This window comes from Dipteris shenzhenensis, chromosome 28 (assembly GCF_047967505.1).
Source record: "Dipteris shenzhenensis isolate YYH24624 ecotype China chromosome 28, Dip_SZ_1.0, whole genome shotgun sequence".
Lineage (NCBI taxonomy): Eukaryota > Viridiplantae > Streptophyta > Polypodiopsida > Gleicheniales > Dipteridaceae > Dipteris > Dipteris shenzhenensis.
This window is the reverse complement of record NC_141623.1, coordinates 1,143,948-1,165,180: the sequence shown is the minus strand read 5'-3', so window position 1 is coordinate 1,165,180 and position 21,233 is coordinate 1,143,948. Positions and strand designations below refer to the sequence as shown.

General features: G+C 44.3%; 1 protein-coding gene across 1 annotated transcript in view; it reads right to left on the bottom strand.

Annotated features, from left to right (window-relative positions):
• Positions 1 to 2,941: 2,941 nt before the first annotated feature.
• Positions 2,942 to 21,233, bottom strand: part of LOC147883019 (putative protein S-acyltransferase 14) — a 37,053-nt gene continuing 18,761 nt past the window's right edge. The window contains exons 4-8 of the mRNA XM_087399363.1: positions 17,183 to 17,274; positions 4,097 to 4,223; positions 3,864 to 3,949; positions 3,689 to 3,754; positions 2,942 to 3,612 (exon numbers count right to left, since the gene is read on the bottom strand). Coding sequence (XP_087255489.1) covers positions 3,487 to 3,612; positions 3,689 to 3,754; positions 3,864 to 3,949; positions 4,097 to 4,223; positions 17,183 to 17,274 — 497 coding nt within the window. The 3' untranslated portion in view covers positions 2,942 to 3,486. The remainder of the gene's footprint in view (positions 3,613 to 3,688; positions 3,755 to 3,863; positions 3,950 to 4,096; positions 4,224 to 17,182; positions 17,275 to 21,233) is intronic.

Sequence of the window (21,233 nt, the reverse complement as noted above, 5' to 3'; positions counted from 1 at the left end):
AGGCTTATGCAGATGATTCTTTTTGTTTGCCACAAAATAATGAGAGAGACCTTTTCTCTCTTATGCACGCCCTCTCATTGTATGGGTTGGCTGCTGGCCTTCATGTGAATTTTCAAAAATCTCGCTTGTTGCCTTTACATTCTAAAGATTGGCATAGTCTTTTATGGCTAGGGATATTGTCCCGCCCAATCAACTGATACGCCATCTTGGTTATCCTTTGGGTTAGATGATTACTCGTCGCCAACAGATTGATTGGGCCCTTGCCAAATTAAAGAAAAAGCTTGAATACTAGAAGTTATCCACTTGGCCTTTGCATATCCGGCTGCGAATTGCTTAATTCATTTCTAGTAGCCTCATTCAATTCTATTTGCCTTTGATCTTTTTTAGCAAAGATCTTTCCTCCTTTATGTCCACCATGGAAATTTTTTGGCATTCCAAACATGGCAGAAAAAGCTTACGCTTGCTTCCAGTACAACAGTTATGTTCGCCAAAGACGCATGGGGGACTAAATATTTTTAATATCCATGTGTATATTCTTGCTCAAAAGTGAAAAATGATTCTACAATTCTTACATAGTGATCACCTTTGTGCTGCTATGATGCGTTTTTTGCTTCTACAAATCACCACCCCTGCATTTGGTTACTGGTGGCCTACTCACTGGGACTTTCTTTTAGATCACATTGAAGGCAAGGTCAGAGGTTTTGCCCTCTTGTTTCTCGCATGTTTTCAAATTGGAAGCATATTCTTTCAAATTTGGCTTGGCATGGCCGTGACTTGTTGCAAGGCAACTCTTTAAGAGTTGAGAGCATCCACCGATCATGAGTTTTTTCCCCACCATTAGCCTTGCAAGAGCCCAAACATTCATATTTCCTAATTCCAAAGGGATCTATGCTGTGGCTGATGTCATTCATGATCATGGCACCCTGCATTCCTTTCCTTTGGCTATTGGAAAGTATGGTTTAGGAATGCACTATCGCCCTGTATGGCAGGCTACTACTCCTATGCTTCTGCCCTTTCAGCCCGTACTGCCTCTAAAGCTTCAAGACAAGCTTCAAGGATTGGACTCTTCTTTCATTACACTCATCCATTCGTCCTTTGAAGCTCTCCAATATTATAATGTCCTCTCTATATAAAGTTCTATTGTCTCCACCATGGGCTGCAGCTAGGGCAAATTAGATTTGGCATTTGGATCATCTAGCCAATTGGTGGTGAAAGAGATTGAAGCATATATGGCATTCAAAAATCTTTCTTCAACAAGTGTTTTTATGGCACATTTTGTTAGGGGTTCTCCCATCTGGACAGCTTCTAGCACGCCGACGTATTACTCACACTATTTGTCCTCGTCGTTTGGCTCAGCGCGAGTCTGTGTCATATTTTTAAGCACTGTACTGATACCCGTGACATTTTGGGCCTTCTTTGACAACAATTGCAATTGAGAATTCCTCTTGCTACCTTCTGCAAGTCTTTCTTAACTTTTGGGATTCATCCTAGCCGACCAAAGTTTGAGTTGTCTTTTCATGGGTTCACTATTGGGCATTCTAGACTCTCTGGAAAGATAGAAACCACAAAGTCTTCGGTGATCCTACCTTTTCTACTTTTCTTTTTTTCAAACGATCTTTACAACAATCTATTTTATTGTCTACAAACTCATTATATAGATTACAATGTATACTTGTCATATACTAAAATTTTCAGTTGATGTACTGTTGAGCTCCCTTTTCAAAGGAAGCTATTTTGTAATATAAAGCATTAAAATTTTTACAAAAAAAAGTATGTACGTGCTTGTGTGTGTGTAAGAGAGAGAGAGAGAGAGAGAGACTAATTTCAGATTGGCAACAGTTTCTAAATTATCTCCACTGCTCTGATAGAACTCCAGATCCTAGTAATGCACCTTGATTGCACAGAGAGAGAGAGAGAGAGAGACTAATTCCAAATTGGCAATAGTTTCTGAATTATCTCCACTACTCTAACAAAACTCAAGACCCTGGTAATGCACTTCGGTTGCAGAGTCTTCACTCGAGTTGTATCTTTCCTAATTCTTTGGCTCATTTGCATCCTCACAAGGCATATTTCCTACACTGATTCAGAGTTTCTACATTGCAAGATGTTGTGGATGATCGAGGTTAGACACTTTCCTTTCCCCAAGCCAAGAGACTATATTACTAAGGGTTTTATCACATCTATTTGCATATTATTACCACCTTGTTGCAGCCTCTTCTCCCTCAACTATTATCTACTCTCCCCTTGCTAGATTGACGGGTTGATCATGAGACTCCAAGTTACTCCTTTGCTTCTTGCCACAGCCTTGGATTCAAGACCATGGCAATCACTTTTGACATTTGAATGAGTTTATTGCTTGGTGGAGAACTCTTCAACGCAACTGGAGTAGCAAACTCCCTCTCAAGCAAAGGGTCTTCTATGACCTTGTTTGATTGGGGCTTTACTGGTGGGATCTTTCTTGGCCACCAAGCGCATTGCTTCCTTGACTTCCCCCTCATGCTTTTATGCACGAGATTTATTTTTCAGATTGATGAAAGGACTTTGAGCTCATTTTCCATCCACTTCCTTTGTAAGCAGTTTTGGTTGTTTGGAAGATATGCTTCCATCCTAGAGTATTTCTTGGTGTCGATATTAGGCTCTTTGGTCATCGTATCGTGCTCGTACCATTCGACTGTATGGGAACTCTTCATTGAATGTCTTCCCGTACTTGTTTTAGTCAATGCTCATTCCCTTGAAGGCCTTCCTCAGGCCCAGTTGGAAATTTTTTATTACTGTTTTTAGTTATGAGTAGTAGCTGACGGCTATGAATGTAAATGCTTTCGTAATGCAAATTTTCTTTTACAAAAAAAAGTGTGTGGAGAGAAAGAGAAAGAGAGAGAGAGAGAGAGACACACACACACACACCATATTTGTGATAGAAACACACTGATGTAATATGGGCTCTCTACCATACTGCAACCTTTAACTGCAGCTTACAGGTCAAATAGAGAGTTGCAGGCTGACATCGGCTCCATAACCCTTTTTTGTACTCCTGCAGCAAGAGCTGCACCTATTGCAGAATAATTTGCTCTACTAATATGTGAAACTTTTAATCTTAAGGGATTAAATATTCTTGCTTGGGAGGCTTGAGTTACTTCCTTCTGCCATTAAAACAGACTTACAAGAAGACGAGGGGCTTGAGCAGCCTACCCTTCTTATTAAAAAAATTGCAGTTGATTTCGGCAGAGTGCGCAGGACGAGAACATCTTCTGCATCGGCCTTTAGGCATTGATCCTCCCCTTTCGTGTGAGCTTGCAGGGACTTCAGCAGTATTGATTACTCCATATTACAGCATACCCAGCTGCTCAACCATTTGGGAGCCACTCGTCAAAGAGATTTGCATTCCCTCCCAAAAATCTGATGCAGATATAATTCGCCTAGGGAGATTAACCATTGGTAATGAGTAATAATGTCTGCTGGACCACAATCTTCCTTCAAAAGAGCAAATCACAGTTCATCTCCTGTCATGTCTGGCTTGCAAGGATAGTCGAGTCCATGTAAGGCTGGTAGCCTTCTCATATCTTCCTCTGAATACAAAGGAAGCAGCCAATGTGACTTCCGTGTTCCAAAAACCTGTTACCAAATAAAAAGTAGTCAGATTCCAAAACAGCTTTAAACTAAGCCATGATTAATAAAGGTAATTACTAGCCTGCTCAAAGTTCTTTCTTCGACCCAAATCATATTTCCACTTTACAGATGCCTTCTTTTCGTAAGCCTGCAGCACAAAGACATGGAATCAATTCCCCTCATAAGTAAAAGAAAATAAATATGACGAAACTTAAGGAAAAAAGTTGGGAATCGTATTAAAATACAAAATGCTGCACCTCTATAGTTGTGGTATTTCCTGCCACCAATGAAGCATGCATGATTAAAAAACCAAGCACACTGAGTGCAAATGCCAAGTTCAACACTGCATATAGATCGTACCACATTCATCGTAAGACTTCGACTTGTATCAATAGGTGTCTTTCATTCCAGCTACACAACAGTAACTTTACAAAGATAGAAGTACATGTTCAATAAAAAAACAGAGAGGCATACACAGAAAGAAACTCACCAAATCCAAGGAAAGTAGTGGCAAGGCTTCCTGGGGAGCCTGGATCTTCCTCGACATCACTGAAAAAGGCAATGAAATGAGGCAGCAGGACCAAAGTAACCAATGTCGTCTCTAAAAATGTATATAGCTGCAGTCAAATGAAGAGTATAATAAGAGGAAGCACAAAGTTGCAATGCTCAGATTGTTTCAGAGATCTCAACATCTGCAAATGTAATTGGTGCAGATGTCATATTCAAGTACATAAAGGTGGAGAATTATGCTTTGAGGAGGTCCACTCTTTAAAAACATGTTTTTCCTGTACTGCAAATATAATCAGTGCAATCAGTAAAATCTAGACAAAATCTGAAGCCTACATCCAAATCTCAGTCCTTCCCCTTTAACATTCGCTTAAGTTTCTTCTGTTCACTTTGTGACTCAGCTAACATCAATCTCCTTGTTCCTGCCATCATGCCTTAGCACAGTACAAATCTCATGGGCTTCTTGGAGTGAATGCACTCCTCGAAGTTGAAGCCTCCTGACACTAGAATTTTTTACATCACAGAGTTTGGGTCTAATTACCTTTCTTAGTCTTAACATTCCACAACAATTGACCTAAGGTCACCAGCAGGTCAATCATTTCCTTGTGAGAAAGAATATCTTCTTACATAGCATTTCTGAAATCCCCTCCATCATTATCCATACGTCACAAACTTTGTCTCCTCACATAAGCTTCCTCTAGGTTTACAATCTGATTGGGAAAAACTAAGGGTATTCAGTAAACTAAAATTGGATTTGTCTGAATTGTCGCTTTCATAAATGATATACCTTCATAAGACTAGAATACATCCAATATAACAAACTGCCATTTGAGTTTCCAAAGATTTCAAATCTCTTGGGTAAACCCAATGCTTACCAAGTTATGAAATCCCAAGCCAAACAACAAAAAACTATGACAGCGAAAAGGAGGATAAGAGAGGGAGTGAGGGAGGGAGAGAGGGTTATGCTAAATTACTTATTAGAAACAAAAGAAACACTAATGCTAACACAAGGAAACAAAAGACAAACCAATGCAAATATAACAAAACAAATGGAACACCAATGCAAACACAAGGAAACAAGGGTTTACATTTAATTTTGTTAAACTTAATAAATGGGATATAGGGGATATATCAAAATAAATTAGTACAAACCTAAGAACTAAAGGAAAATGGGCTTTAAAGTCCCCATTTTGGATTTTGACTCTACATTCAAGGATCCTAAACATACCCAAAACCACAACATCCTAAACATTTATTCATGTATGCTCTATGTTATGTGATTGATTTTTGTTAACATTTATGGCACTCTTTATACTCTCCTGTGCTTGGACACCTTTTGGCCTAGAGGTGGCCTTGCCTCTTGGACCTTCCTTGTTTCCCATCCCAAGTCTAATGGCTAAAGTAGCATTTATTCACATTTCCCTCGGCCTGGCAGGCCCACCCATAGACTCCAAGCTACGATGCCAAGAAAGCACTTTTGAGCTTTTGGAATTATGGCATGATGTGTCTAATAATAATAACACATCACTTCTCCCTGCTCGCGCTCCTCCCCCCTGCCCTCTCCACCTCTACCCACCTTCCAATTCTCCTCCCCACGCTCTAGTCTCCTCTCCTCCACCTTCTACCCCCCGCTTTCTTGCTTCCTCACCCACTACTCTGCCTTCTCCCCCCTCGTCTGCTTCGCCACCTCATCCATGGTAACACTCTCCTTCTCCCTTCTCCGCTCTGCCTTCCCTCGTGCACGTAGTTCGCGCTGCCCTCCTTTGCAGCTGATTCGCGGCGCTTTTTGAGCAGCTGCTCTGATAGCATCACAGCCAGGTTGTGGGGGGTTTTCTGGTCCCTCTGCTTGCCAACGACCCTTGAAAAGTTGTTTCATTAGGCTCTGGACCTGTTCAAGGTCTCCAACCAGCAGGAGCTTTAGGGAAGTCTGAAGCACGACCGCTTCATGTGGCAAGAGGGGCTCACATGGTATTGCCCTCGACCCCCCTAACCGTTCAAGGGATTGCACTTTCCCAAGACGACAAACAACAGGTGAAGAATGTCGTCCAGTCCCTCCAAGCCACAGCATCGGTGGGCCGCATTCTTGGCCTCATGCCTACAAGGAACCAGGTTCATGACTGGATCTAGGCGAGCTTGGCCCTAGAGAGTGACCACATCCAGTAGATCACTATCTACAAGCGAGGAGTCCTTCTCTAACTGAGCTCCCCCCAAGCCTTGGTAGAGCAGAGTCCCATTTTCCTTGGCCTGCACCTCATCTTCTTCATACCATGGTATCACGGGATCATAGCTAACCACATGGACATGACACACCACATGCCATGATTCTTAGTGATGCTACACTTCCGAGGGATCTTGAAGGAGTATCCATCCATCTTGTCATCCATTGGAAGTTGTTTTGGTAGTGTATTGGAGTCCTTACCTACCACAGTAGCCTCTGTTCTTGTAGGTGATGGGATCCCACGACTCAAAGTGATGGTAGAGGGCCTAGAGACCTTAGCGGAGGAGATCTTCCTTGAAACACTAGATGGGGGAGGACCTGTGTCCAGGGGGCATGTTGGGCCTTCATCCACCCGCAACCTCGCCGAGGCCAGTAGCGTGAGAGTTGAGAGGATAGACCTTAGCGGCCAGCCAGACAATAGCAGGAGTTCCAAACCCCTTGAGTGGAGCTTTCGAGGGGGCCTAGATCAAGGTGAATCAGAAGAAACTAGGTGAGAGGGCACGAAGAATTGTAGATGTCGTGCTCACCAATGACAACAAGTGAGTACGAGGCTCAAGCCCTCCGTCCTCCACCAAACCCCCCGTCCCCAAGGAAAGCACTCAAAGAGAGATACCTGAGGGAGAGATCTTCGACCGTCCGACAAACCCACTTGAGGCAATGCCCCAGAGTTCCCAGGCGGCTTCCCAGGGGCACGCCACAAGAGTCTCCTCCTACTGCTACCATCCTCCCCACACCTCAACCGCCCCTAGATCTACCCCCGCCACCGCCATCCGTTCCTTCTCCACCTCTTGCCTTCCCTCCCCTCCACAATTCCATCCCTCCCCTTCTCCGCATCCGCTACCCGAATTGCCACCACAACACAGTTGGTGATCACCCTCACCACTCGTCCATCCCCCCTCCCCCCCCCCACCCCCCTTCCTCTCCATTGCACACTCTCTTGCTCTCTCATCCCATCTAGCCTCTCCAATGTCCAAGCACCCCCCAATGCCATAGACACTTGGCATGGACACAGGTTCATCATCGCAGTCCCAACCTGGTCCTCATGGATTCAAGGCTAAGCTTCTATGGAGTATATACAAGCAGCCTCCCATTTCTCTCAATCACCAAGACCGCAACCTTCCTAGGATAGCCCCTCTCGAGGCAATTTTCGAGGCTACGGCTTGGATGTCCCAAATCATTACACCATTGAGATGGAGTTCTCGGCCATGATCCTTTAGCCCCGAAAAGGGGGTTCCATTAGGGCGATTGATAAGCCCCCTCCCGTCCTTGTTGGGTTCAACTTTGCTTCCTCACGGCCACATAGACACCCCTTCTCTTCAACCTTATGATGTGGGACCAGATGTTTAGCACGATGGAGGAGTGGCCAAGATAACAGGCAAAGGAGCAATAGCTGGCTTTCTCGTGGGATAGACGTGGCTTGGGCCTTGCAATAGCTGCGATCCACTTGGAACCGAAGGTTCAGCTTAAGCAAGTCACACACTAGCCACTCAACTAGTGCGCCAACATACTAGGAGTGGCGACCTCCTTCCTGATGCAGTGGGCCCCAAAGGTAGGTATACAGCAAATAATGCCTTTGGCGTGCCGTCGCACGGATACGGACTACTCCCCATCCAAACTGCCACAGAAATCACAAAAGTCCATGATTGTCACATAGGCTTCCAAGCCTTGTTTGCTTCACCCCCTCCTCCCCATGAGCTGGACCCTAGTGACTTGGAATGTACACAACCTACATGACGTGCACATCATCAGCCGCAATAGTTGATTCTTCGACAAGAGCTATAGCAAGCTTTGGTGGGTCATTTTATTGACAATTTGATGATTCAAGAGGACATGTTCTTACTCAAACATTAGACGATGGTGTCGCCTCCCGCCAAGGCAAGGACCACAAATTTGGTACCCAACAGTAGGCAAGAGTTTTGTTCTGCATCTCAATCCCAAACCTTGGCCACAAATGTTTATGATTAGGGTGAGTTCATAGGAGGACGGGAACTTTGGATTGACTTGAGGATGGGGGAGTCTATGTTTGGGATTTCGAATGTCTACGAGCAACCTGTCGACGGCAAAGATTCGCCATTTGGAGACAACTCACCAAGTGTCTCCCGAACATAGACTCTCGGATTATTAGAAGAGACTTCAGCAATCTACACTTTGAGGAAGACAAGCAAAGGGGCACCCATCAGAGTGTAGTACGTGGAGCAGTTATGCTTCGTGGTTAGAGGCATCCGTGGCGGGAGACAGAGTTCTCCAAACTTCCTCGCAACCATTGCTGCTCATTCGGCCAGAGGCAGCATGATGGCCTACGTGAGCAGTGTCGATAGATTCTATGTCGAAGACTAGACAACGCATAGAGAAGTCATCCTAAGTATCCTAGTTGCAATGATGATGTCACATAATTCCTTGATAATGCTTGACTTAGAGCAGCCTTGTCGTGCAGATCCCCTAGAAGGGGGTAATGCCTTGTTACAAAAGGAGGAGGTTCAGCAGGCCATAGCAAAGATTTGGTAGCAGATAGTCATGCATGGTTGGGTCAGCTAGGCAGCAACAATGATTCAAGAGTAGCGCCTTGCTATACTCACAGGCACTACAGAGGCAACATTCCCTTCATGAGAGCAAGAGAGAATAAGACGCGACTTGGCTTCCATAGAGAGACCCGGGGAGAAGGATGTGACATCCCAGTGGCTTGCGGTCAAGTGTAAGAGTGCACACCTTGACCTTCAAGCCACAAAGATCCACATAGCAAAGTTCTTTTACCACTCCTCCAGGGCACGTTGGGTCCAACATGGGGATAGGATGACCAAGCACTTCTTTCAGACCACTGGCCTACAGTTTGCAGGGACACATCTTAAGCGGCTACGCGACGAAAGGGTGGGTAGATCGACTTCAACCCTCAAGGGATTCTAAAGATGACCAGAAGCTTTACAGCGAATCGTTTTAGTCAGAGGAGGAGACCCCACAAGTTCTCACAACCCAGAAGCCCATGTGGGCACAACCCCGTTCCATGGTCTCTCAAGGCATGAGCAGGCAGATACTACATTCACAGACGAGGGGCTCGTGGAGGCCCACAAGGCCCTCCCACCAACGAAGTGCCCATGAGAGGATCTCGGCTTTCTTCAGATACTTTTAGGAGTGCATTCATGCTCCTCTACAATTGTCCTGACTCCTTCCAAGAGATTTTCGATTCCAGTTTGTTCCCCTAGTTAGTTAGTCAAGGCTGGATTTGCTTGATCTCGAAAGGAGAAGACCAATGTGATATCTGAGCCCCCGATCACCCTTTCGGATATCACCTTAGCCAAGGTCTTAATTGTAGTTGCGTCCACATCTTGTTGACATTATCCATGACACTCAAACAGGTCTTGTTCACGAGTGCAGCATCTTGAACAAGATATATACTTCTTCGGAGGCAATGGATTGGGCACCTGAGGAGTCTTAGCCTATCGCAATCCTTCTCTTGGATAATGGTTATGACAGGGTGAAGTGGCCCTTCTAGAGGGCACCATGAGGAGAATGAGTTTCTCTAAGCACTAGAGTCGGGGAGTTGCAGCCCTATATATGGGGAGAGCCCGCTAGATGCTTATCGGGGGGCGGCCTTCTCTCTCTCCTGCTCGGTGTGGCAGGGCTACCCTCTAGCTCGGTTTCTTTTTCTCTTCGTGTCAGAGGCTCTGGGATACTTTCTGTGCTCCCAACAGCTGGCCTCATGGGGATGCACTTACCCATCTGCCAAGAGGACAAGCTTCTAGACTTGGAGTTTGCAGACGACACGCCAAAGACTTGACCAAATTTAAGCTAGAGCACAAAAAAGAAAACGTGCAGCAATCCATCGAGGGCATACGAGCAATGCAAGACTGAAATCCTCAAGGTTATCCATGTAGCAGTACGGAACTCCAATGGCACTCTTAGGGCAAAACTAGGGAATTTCTCACACTTACAAAAGCAGAGACATCATATGCTACATAAAGACTCCAGCGTTCTGGCTGAGGCTTGGCCGTGGTACACAATAGACATGGTAGTCAGCCTCTGTGGGAATCAAAGAAGACGTGATGGAGGTTTCAAAGAGCCTATCGGCATGGTGGTCCTTTTTTATTGTCAAGGTGTTGAAGTGCAATAATCATGCCAAATCACTTGGTTGAGCATACAATTGACAGCCTCACTGCTGCTGCATTCTGCAGTTTGCTATTACACACCAGTGACATTGCATGTGTAGAAGCCTTCACTTGCAACAAAGGCTCCACACCTTACCTAGCCCTTTTCCTTAATATCAAGCAGGTCTTCAGGCATGGTCTTGTCCTCCTAGTAGGAGATTTCTATGCTCATACAAGACAGAGTTAGGCAGAGATGATCAAATATGTTGAGGCTTCCATCATGCTGCCGGACACAGTACATGACACTAGAACAATGAAGCATTTGATGAATAGATTTGCAGATATTACTACCTATGACATTCACTCTTGAAGTTGGGCTCCACACATAGTCTAGTAACCATCTATAAGGTTCGCTGCTTCCCACATGCAGAAGGGTTCGGTGTGGATTCTCTCTCATTCAGTCCCCACCTTTGTCTCATCTGTTTTGACTTCCACATCTCAGCCATTAAGCCTATGTATACCTCAATTTCACCTTATCTATTGATCATTTCACCAAGAGACATGGATGGTATGATCAAAAGTCCAAATGCTTGAAATGCAGTCTCCTTCAAGAGATAGAGCATCACCACCAAAAGAGGGCTTTCATCGCCAATAAAATAAAAGTCAGCTTCATCTATCACAGGCTTACATACTTGGTTAGGACATGCTCACACGGTACATGAGATTCCCAATCAGCCAGCTCTCAAATGATAAATCCCTCCATGATTCCTAGACCTAGTTCACCCTATACCTTTGATGCAGGAATGTACAAAATGTCATACTAAGCTTCATAATGCAAGAACCAAAGACCGTGAAGGGATCCAAAGCATATCTTGCACACGAGGTGGAGACCATGGCTCCCAATTTGACCAATCTGGTCAATGAAGTGATTCACTCCAATTTTCCCTGACCCTTCATAGACAACTCAGTCATGCGTAGGGGACCCCATGGATCCAAAGGAGCACCACACGATCATGAGGCTGACCTTTTTCTTTTTCGGAGAAAAGAACTTCAATTAATATACTCCTTAGTGACACAAACACCAACGAAAATACAACCCCAATGAAGGTAAAACACAACAATATCCCCCTGGCTGGCCGCTCTATGGGGGATTACCTCGCACAAAGTGCTGACCAAATAGCCACTCCGGTGGTTTATAATGCCATATTATACCACCATCTGTGCTCCCATATACAAATAAAAGCCTCCCTCCTTCGCCTAGCACTCCGAATCTCCCTGCAGGTTATCCCATTACCTTTGAGAGTATGAATGATATCTAGCCAAATGCTGGCCCAGTGTCTCCGAGTCTGATGTAGTCTGCTGCTCTATGGCCTGCCTACACCTAGGTGTCCATATGTACCAGGAATGATGGTTGCTATCAGCTCCCATCTATGATAGTGTCTAGGTGTACACAGTCTCTGTGAAGCCTAGAGTATGGATGAAGGTCAACTCCTGCCCTATCAACTTAAGGACAAACTCCCCTGATTATCTTGGTACCCAGAAGTAGGTCCTCAATCTGTAACCTCCCTAGGCCACCACCATCTCATCTTGAATCCCAGCAAAGACTATCCTCAAAGCTGTTGGCAATTTTGTTGGATGGTCTAAACTTCATAGGTAATGGTGGAGAATCTTCCATGGTTTGAGAGCGGTGAATACTCATAGCTACATGGCATGGAACCATGCAAATCTCTATGTGGTCTTCTAAAGCCGTCTCTTCCTGACATAGATGACTCTTTCCTTCTCCAATGTTCATGGCCTTCAATCACGGATGAGAGTCACTTCATTATGGCACCTGCAGTTCTATAGGTTGGTGACGAGGGCGGCAGCTTACTGCATGATGTGAGCAACGTATTCTCCAACTGGCTCCTCGATACTAGGAAGAATACTTGACTCTTGCCAGAGGCAGACTCGTAGGTGGTGGAAGAGGTTCATCGATGTCTAAGTGACTGGTTGCAGTGATCAGTTTGTTTTGTAGAGGTCTTCATCGAGCTGCTTGTGTTGCAGCAAGTTCTCCAAGTCTTTGTAAGCTTGTGTGGCTAGTCGTCTTGATTGGCCTGTGTGGCAAGTCTTTAGTAGCTATAGCTGAGTCTTTGTGGCAGTATCTTATTCTATCTTCTGTGAGCTGCAAGAAGTCTGGTCGGGCTGAGCAGCATTCAGGTCATATAGTGTTTGGTCTTCAATGAGTCTTTCTCTCTCGCCGATTCTCGGGTTTTCTATTGCTAGTGATATTTTATGCAGGTATTTATCTTTAACTTAAGAGTGAAGTCTGATCTCTAAATTCCTTCAAAAGCTCTCCTCCATACCTCCTGTGCCAACGGCCAATCCCACATGCAGTGCCTCTAAGAATCCTCTGCGAAAACCACATCATGAGCATGTAGCTAGAAAATGACCAAACCCAAGCCATGTGCCCAGTGCAAGGGCTGCCTATATCAATAGCTCTCAGGAAATAGGTAACAAGGCATGAGGATACCAATATATTGAGGATGCCCCTCCTAAATTGCTCCACTCATTGGAGTAAGGAGTAACCGAATTTCTTCCGGCCCTCCTTATTAGGATCTAGAGCTTTGCTAATCCTAGCGATCTCATCCTCAAGAACGGTGCTCCACATTGCTTAATATCATCCTTGTCCACATGTAAGATATCAAGCACCATGGTGTTTGCAGAACCTTAAAGGCAAAATTGCACTCTGGAATAGTCCTGCCAATTTGAATATCTGCCACACATCGGCGATCCTTTTGCAAAGACTGTGTTGACAATATGACGTGTATACTTATCAGCAAATGATGGTGAGGGTGGAGCACGAGTAGCTCTCTCTTGCCTAGCTCTCTTTCTTGCATGGGAAGAATCTCCAATGTTCATGGTTGCAATCCATCATACCTGAACAGATCCTCCTCTTCCATATCCATCAATGCAAGATATCTAAAATGTTGTGCATTCTCTCTCATAATTTGCAATGCAATTTTTTGGAATGAGAACACATCCACCAAGACCAAACAAATGGTGAATGAGACATGTTACTTGGCCCCAATGCAATTGTACGGTTGATCACAATGGTAAGGATGCCCCAAAAGCGCTCACACGCTTATGCATATTGTATGAACTATACATGCCATGAATAGGAAGGTATATATATCAAACAACCCATACACAATGGGTTATATAACAAGACTGACAAGACAAAAAAAAGGAGGTGCCTTTCTTAGAAGGAGAGGCTGCCCACAAAGTCCTTCAAGCTGTCAAGGTCTAAGACACAATCAAAGGACGAAATGTGCTTCAAACAAAAATCAACGTGCAAATCCTTGATGTGACCTGTCCAGCATGATGCAATCTCTGCAAATCAAGTAAGACTCTCACAACCATTTTGCATTGTGCAAGGGATTCTTTAGCTTATGTGCACGTGGAATGGAGATGGCCTTGTGAGTTGTAACACTGAGTCTACTAGGTTTAGCCAATGTATAGTGTCCTAGACCATTTCCAAAGTTAAGATCTAGAATATGGATCCAATTCAATGAGATTGGTGTGATAGTATTTTATTGCAACATACATGTGGCACCACACCAAATGTTGCTCTGGGATTGATTTTAGTTAGAATCAAGGATTTCCTACAAAACCTAGAATTTCTTTATCTTTTATATTGTGTGCAATCCATTTCAAGTTCTCAAGCTTTCCTTGAAAAGCAGAAGGTTAAGAGCTTGCCAAAATCCCCTACTAGTTTTTTATTAGCCTCCAACTTTTAAATGAACATAATATAATCATAGTTTTGCCACTTGAGTTCCATGGATCTCAAACCACTCTTCCTTTGCATTGTCATGCCTCCTCAAATCATAGCTGAGTCTAGAGAGACCAAATTCCTAGCACAAGTGATCTTAGAGTGCCTGTTATACTTCGGGTAGCATCGAGGACCTAACCTCACACCGTTTCTACTGCAGTTCTTTCTTGGATTCTCTAGATTTTCATACTATCGAGAGTCTTTATACAATTATGTTCTTATGCAATGTCAATCTTTGTAGTCACACTTGCATTATTCGATAAGCCTGAGTGAACTTGACCACCAAAGTTTAATATGTGTGTATTTCTCAACTTTAGATTAGAGCACAACCTAATGGAAGCAATCCAGCGTTGAACTGCTCTCAATGCTCTCGAATTGTTAAGTGAAGTCGAGAAGATCCTAGAGTGAAAGAAGAGACAAAAACTGGCCCTAGGCATAATAGGACATGGGACCTCATGACAAGCTTAAAAAATTCAATTATCGTTAAAAGACTAGCTGATTTGACATAGATAACATCAACCAAGCGGTCAGAGGGAAATCTCGAAGATGGAGATGCATGCGCCACATTATTGACAACCTAGCCTACAAATTACAAGGAGGCAATACAAAGTCATAGATTGTCTCAAAACATGGATTTGGATATAACAATAGCAACATTCCATAATGAAAAAAGAAGATTAACACAATATGACATCAAAGCCGTCTTCTAAGCAAAAATAAGAGTATGATGGAGGCTAGAGACTCCAAAGTAGAAGCAAGAATAAACAAAGCATTTGGGCATGTTATATTGTGGCAACACAAGCCATACACCAACACAATGCTTTCAGCAATCAGTCAAAGAAAAGAAGAAAACTTGGCACATGCATAAGAATGTGAGAGCTACTTCAACGAAACTTTATGCATGCAATCTCGCAGTTAAAGCCCCCTAGTGGGTATCAGAGCTGCCAGGTTAGAACCCTCAGCCAGATTCGGAAGAAGGGCTGCCATGGAATGTTGCACTGGACTGGGATGCCTTTCCTATGATTGCATAGCAAAATCGGAAGTGCCTGTGATCGGATTATTCAGTTGGCTGTCTGTGGGCTGACACGGTGCTATTCTTGTATTTGGATGCCTTCTAAATAAAAGATAAAGAAATACCGAAGGGGGCGCTAAGTTTAGGGCCAATCTGGTCTCTGATGTAGGACGAGGGCGATCTAGCGCTTGGGTGTTCTTTTCTAAGCTGTTTTGGTTTCCTGTGGCAAGTTCTGAATGGCTGGAAACTAAGTACTTGCTGGTTATTATCTGTTCACTGCCCTTTGGATTTCCCGAAGGCCGGCTACACTTCCTGCTCTTTTACTTCTGCATAGGGATTTGTTTAAATAAGGTGGTCCTCAAGGGTATGGTTCCTCTCTTGGATTAACAATGTGATCACTAAATCACCATCCTGTAGGTTATTCCTAAAGGCCAATCTATTTTTACCCACAGTCCCTTGGACAACCTTTAGCATGGTCAAATGCAATATGCACGAATGTTGATTAAATTTTGGGTTGACGTAATTCCTGTTTGTACAGATTGGGCTTTGTCTAGCTACTTGAGCTTTGTCAACCAGTCTAATGGACCATGACTTGGTCACTAAGGACCTTCGTTATCATTGGAATACTATATTTGTGCTTAATTATAAATAGTATCATCAACAATGCCCATTGAATGTCCTAAAATCCTTTCAGTATGTTATGCCATGGCTGAAAACCATTGTGTTTACTCGGTCTTTCCTTTAGGCAAGGAACGGATATTTGGGCACATACTTTTAACTATTAAAGATACATCTTCTTAAACCCTTTATATGAAAGAAGAAATCTATTAGACGTGGACTTTTGGGGACTTTTGGAGATACACCTCTCTCAGCCTCTCATACTCATGAGCACACAGTCTACCCATGCAAGAGCACAAACAGAGATTGAAACATTGCATAAGATCTAATTCATATGGAGTCTCTCAGTGGAGTTCTTAAAAGTGTTGAACATGCTGGGAACTGAAGAATTTTTTTAAAAAGAAAAAACAAAATTGCAGATTAAATTGTCAGTAGATAGGATGGATTCTGCAATCATAGGCAGAATCCCATAGAATCTTCATCAATATAGAAATCATGTGATATAGTAGAGAGCCTTGGCCATTCCCTTGCTCCATAGCCGGGGCCCTCCCGCTTGGCCCCATGTCTTGTGATACAGTGAATGTTCTTCATTTAAGAACACTCTCTTTGAGACTTATGAGATGATGTGAACCCCTTGTATTATGTTAAAGCTTAAGTCTACAATGCTTTCATTGACAGGATGATATCAAGCCTCACTGAAGCCACATACCTTCAATTCATACTACGTTTAATGCATGCTTTAGAACTAGTTCGCATGTTTGCTGGTACCCCTTCTCTGTATAAATCAAGAAAGAGAAAAAAATGTTTCTAAATGTCATGTTGCATTTGTCCCCCAAAAATGGGCAAGTCAACCTTTTCTACGATGTAGATGTAAGCGTGATCATTATGGGACTGCTTATCGAGGACAAAAGAGGAGAGGCTGTGCTTTTAAAGCTGTCCAGCACATTGCACAGCATTTCATGATCGCAACATGATGCATGAATTAAAACCATGGTGTAAAGGTGTGCAAAGGACTCCCTATCACACACATAGTGCACCTATAACATGTTGCACTGCCGAGCGCTCATTAATTCTATTGATTGTTTCAACACATACAATCACTTGTGCCCTCTTTTAGACACAATGGCACTACTGAAAGGTTATAACTTACTAAACATGTCCAGGAAAGATGTGGGGTTATTAAAACTATTCTACATCAAAATCATAAACTAAAGGTAAATAGAGAAACTTCCGATGGGGGTCACATGAAGCCAGTCTGTCATGACACAAAATTTACAGCTCTTAAGTGCTATGAATCAAAAAACAGATATAACCAGACTTGATTACTTTCTTACCAAAAAAAGTAGAAAAAACTTGTAGTTACGAGCTCCAACACAATTGACCACCCAAACGCAATGATGATCCATCTTCAAGATGCAACGGCCACCTAGCCAAGAGAAACCAATGCATTCCATTCCACAATAGCAGCCATTTCAATTCACAATGCAACAAAGACTTGAAATCCTACATACCTTTATAACAATACTACAGATTCCCACAAATTAGAGCATAGCCTATGAAATACAAGAGCAATCAGCATTGCTTACCTAGGACCGACTCTTTAAGAGCAATTTCATGAATTAATCAAAGGTCACATTTCTATCAAGATTATTTAGAATAAATCACATGCTCTACAGGGTGCACAGCCTACTGTTCGGACAGCAAGGAGAGGAGGGTACCAAGGCTATGTAGGATGCAGCCACTTATTTATGATGGACAGCCTCCACATTCTTTACAGATGCAGTGGTTGTACAACCCGTTGTTAGGAAAGCAAGGAAAGTAGAAGATGGTACAAAGGCTGTACCATCAAGCAATTCAGGACATTCATACATTGCCTTCTTTTGGGAGGACCAAGGCAGCCACCATGCAGGCCAATGTTGAGGTCAATTAAGCATTGACAAGCATCAATGCATGCTCGCATTGAGACTCAGACATACATGCACAGGGTCATCCATCCCATGTACTGAGTTTAAATGCAGTGAAGAACATGATGTGGGATTTGGTTATAAAGGATTGGCGATTGGCTATGGGACCAGTTGACACCAGTTGGCACCAGCATGTTGCCAAGGGCTCTACACAAAAAGAGGGAATTGCTGATGCAGAAACCGTTGTTCCAGTGGCAGAGATGACAGCCATATGTTCTCCAGTTTCTTTGGCTGGAATTCTTTTGCCTTCAATATGCTGTCCAAAATCTTGCTGCATATGATAATGATAGATGTTATAAAAATCTACCCCAGACAGAGGGTTTATTGCTGCTTTGTGGAATTTTGCAAGGCTGTTGACACAATACCGAGAGCCGACTCATCAGACATTTGCAGGAGAAGGGGTATGTACTATGATCAGGAGATTCGTTGGGCAATCATGGCACGTTGTGAGAGAGTCTCAAATATGGTTCGGACAAGTGCAGGGAGGACAGAAGAGATTATGATTACAAGTTCACTCATCTATATAGAGGCCAAACAAGGTTTGTGATGATGGACAACCTTGTTTGACCCCAATAGAGACCTTCATTGGGACACTAGGAGGGATCCAGGGGATCCAGATTCTCCTATACGTAGATGATGTATTCTCACTCTCTTCCTCAGCAGAGGGGCTCCAGCGACACTTGTACGCGCTTCATAATTTCTATGAGACACATGACTTGAAGGTCAATCTTGGGAAAACCAAGGTCATGATCTTCAATACATCCCGAGCAGCCACGCACAGAGAACACTCAACTTTGGATGCGTTACCAGTGGAAGTTGTTGCATCCTATACATACTTGGGGGTTCTTTTCTCTGGCCCAATCTTCACGATGCGACCAACACCACAGACCCAATTGAGCAGGGCATACACTGCACTTGCTAGGCTCGAGCAGCAGTGCTTTCACTCTCACTTCCAAGATCCCCGGACCAAGACTCTTCTCTTTGACTCCTTGGTTCGCTCAGCGGGTATGTATTGCAGCCCTTGTTGGGGGCCAGACATATTAGAGATAGATTGGGCTCGAGTTGAGAGGTTTCAAGTTCTCATGCTTTCACGAATGATCAGTCCCACGTGAGAAGTCTTGGCTAAGTTCGGAGCATCCCCACTACAACTTGATGCAGCGCTCCAAGTTATCACATATCTCTACCGCATCAAGGAGTAAGGCTCTTGCAATGCGGGGCAACATAGACTACCGTGGTTGGCCCTAGCCTCATCCATGGCACTGATAGCTGAGGAAGACCAAAGATACTAGTATGCACATAGATGTACGTGGTTTGAGATCCTAGGTCTCCACATAGATAGATTACCCCCTTCCAGTACAGCATTGAGGCCCCCTCCATCCCACTCACATATCACGAGGCCAACTAGGTCATCCGAGAGGATCTCTTATAGTTACACAAATTGAGGACCTTGTTGGCGCCCTACAAGCTCCCAGTCGAGCTTAGCTTGTACAGAGACCATTGCTAGCGGATTTCAGTAGAGGGCTTCATTGATCTCCCAAGATACACACGAATCCACCTCCCCCATGCTTGACGATATCTATCGGGCGTTCTACACCGATTTCACATTGAGAGTGGGCGAGGGATGGCCTATGTAGTATGATCATGATCACATGTCACTATCACTGCCTCTTTAGGAATAATTTCGGACCCTTGTTCAGTCTCTTGTCCCATCCAGATCAACGATGCATGGTTGCTTTCATCCATGAGGCCATCCAACACATAGGACACATAGGCAAGATTGGGACGTATGATTAGATTGGGAGCATTTGCTTAGGACACATGGGCGAGATTGGGATGTACAATCAAACTCCACTCAGAGCTTGATCACTCAGTTTTTCCAACCAGTCAGCACAGAATAGTAGGGCTCAGGGCGACGGCGGATCCGAGGACCTGAGTGATAGACACGTCAAACTCACTAGCGGGTCGAGGCACAAACTAGACTAGGGGACCTTCCCTCCATGCTCAACAAACCAGAGACACGACCGACAGGAGTGACAATGGCACTTGTTCCACACAAGGCCATAGTTACGAGACCACATCAGACCACACATACTGACAATCGTTAGCGCTCCATCACAAGTTTTATGCTGCACACAGCAGCCTCGCACATCGCCGACCCCCTCTTAGGCTTGATATCTCCACCAGCTTCCAGATTATCACCACATTGAATGATGGATGGATGGTAGCACTGTACCGAATGGGTTATGCTGCAAAAACATTGTTACGGACGGTATTGCCAACCCCTATCCTCTCCATGAGCTCAAAGAGTTCTCTTTATGTATCAGTATTGTTATGATTATGGTTTTTCTTTTGTTGCCCACTTAGAGGCTCCACCTCTTAGCTCATTGTATCAGGTTCATTTAGTCTCATAGATCCTTTGGTCTTCAAAAGACTTTTAATAAACTCTCTCTCTCTCTCTCTCTCTCTCTCTCTCTCTCTCTCTCTCTCTCTCTCACCTACCTTGTTTGGCCTCTACATTGACGAGCTTGAGACAGTGATGCAGACACAAGGGGGGTAGGTTGCTCTCTTGCGGGCACGCTGATCCGGATATTGCTTTACCCAGATGACGTGGCTCTCTTGTCTTCCTCGACAGGGGCTCCAGAGACACCTTGACGCACTACAGTCCTTTTGTGAGTCTCATGATTTGAAGGTCAACCTGGGTAAAACCAAGGTTATGATCTTCAATACATCTCGAGCCGTTATGCGCAAGGAGCAGTTCGCATTTGATGGGTCACCTGTTGAGAAAGTTGCATCATACACTTATCTTGGGGTCGTCTTTTCCGGACCCAGCTTCACTATGAGACCCGCGATGGAGGCATGCTTGGGCAGAGGATATGCTTCATTGGCTAGACTAGAGAGACAGTGCTTCCACTCTCACTTTCAAGATCCACGAACCAAAGGGTTGCTTTTTGACTCCTTGGTTCGCCTAGCGGGGATGTATGGCAGTCCATGTTGGGGGCCAGACTTATCAGATACAGAGTGGGCCAGGGTGGAGCAGCTACAGGTTCTCATGTTATCACGGATGATTTGTTGTAAGCCATCAGTTTCTCACCAGATCATTCAGGCAGAGTTTGGGTCACCCCCATTACAGCTAGATCCTGCATTTCAGGTCATCACGTACCTGTACCGAGTCATGGACTATGGGGATTACACCTCTGGGTGTAGCAGGCTACCATGGCTAGCATTGTCCTCTTCTATGGCACTTGCAACTGGGGGAGATCAGAGGTGTTGGTATGCACGCACAGAGAGATGGTTTGGAAGGCTCGGGCTCCACATGGACAGACTACCTCCATTCCAGTACAGTATGGATGCTCCATTTTCTCCCCTCCTATCACACGAGGTCAACCAGGTTATCTGTCAGGATCTACTACAGCTACACACA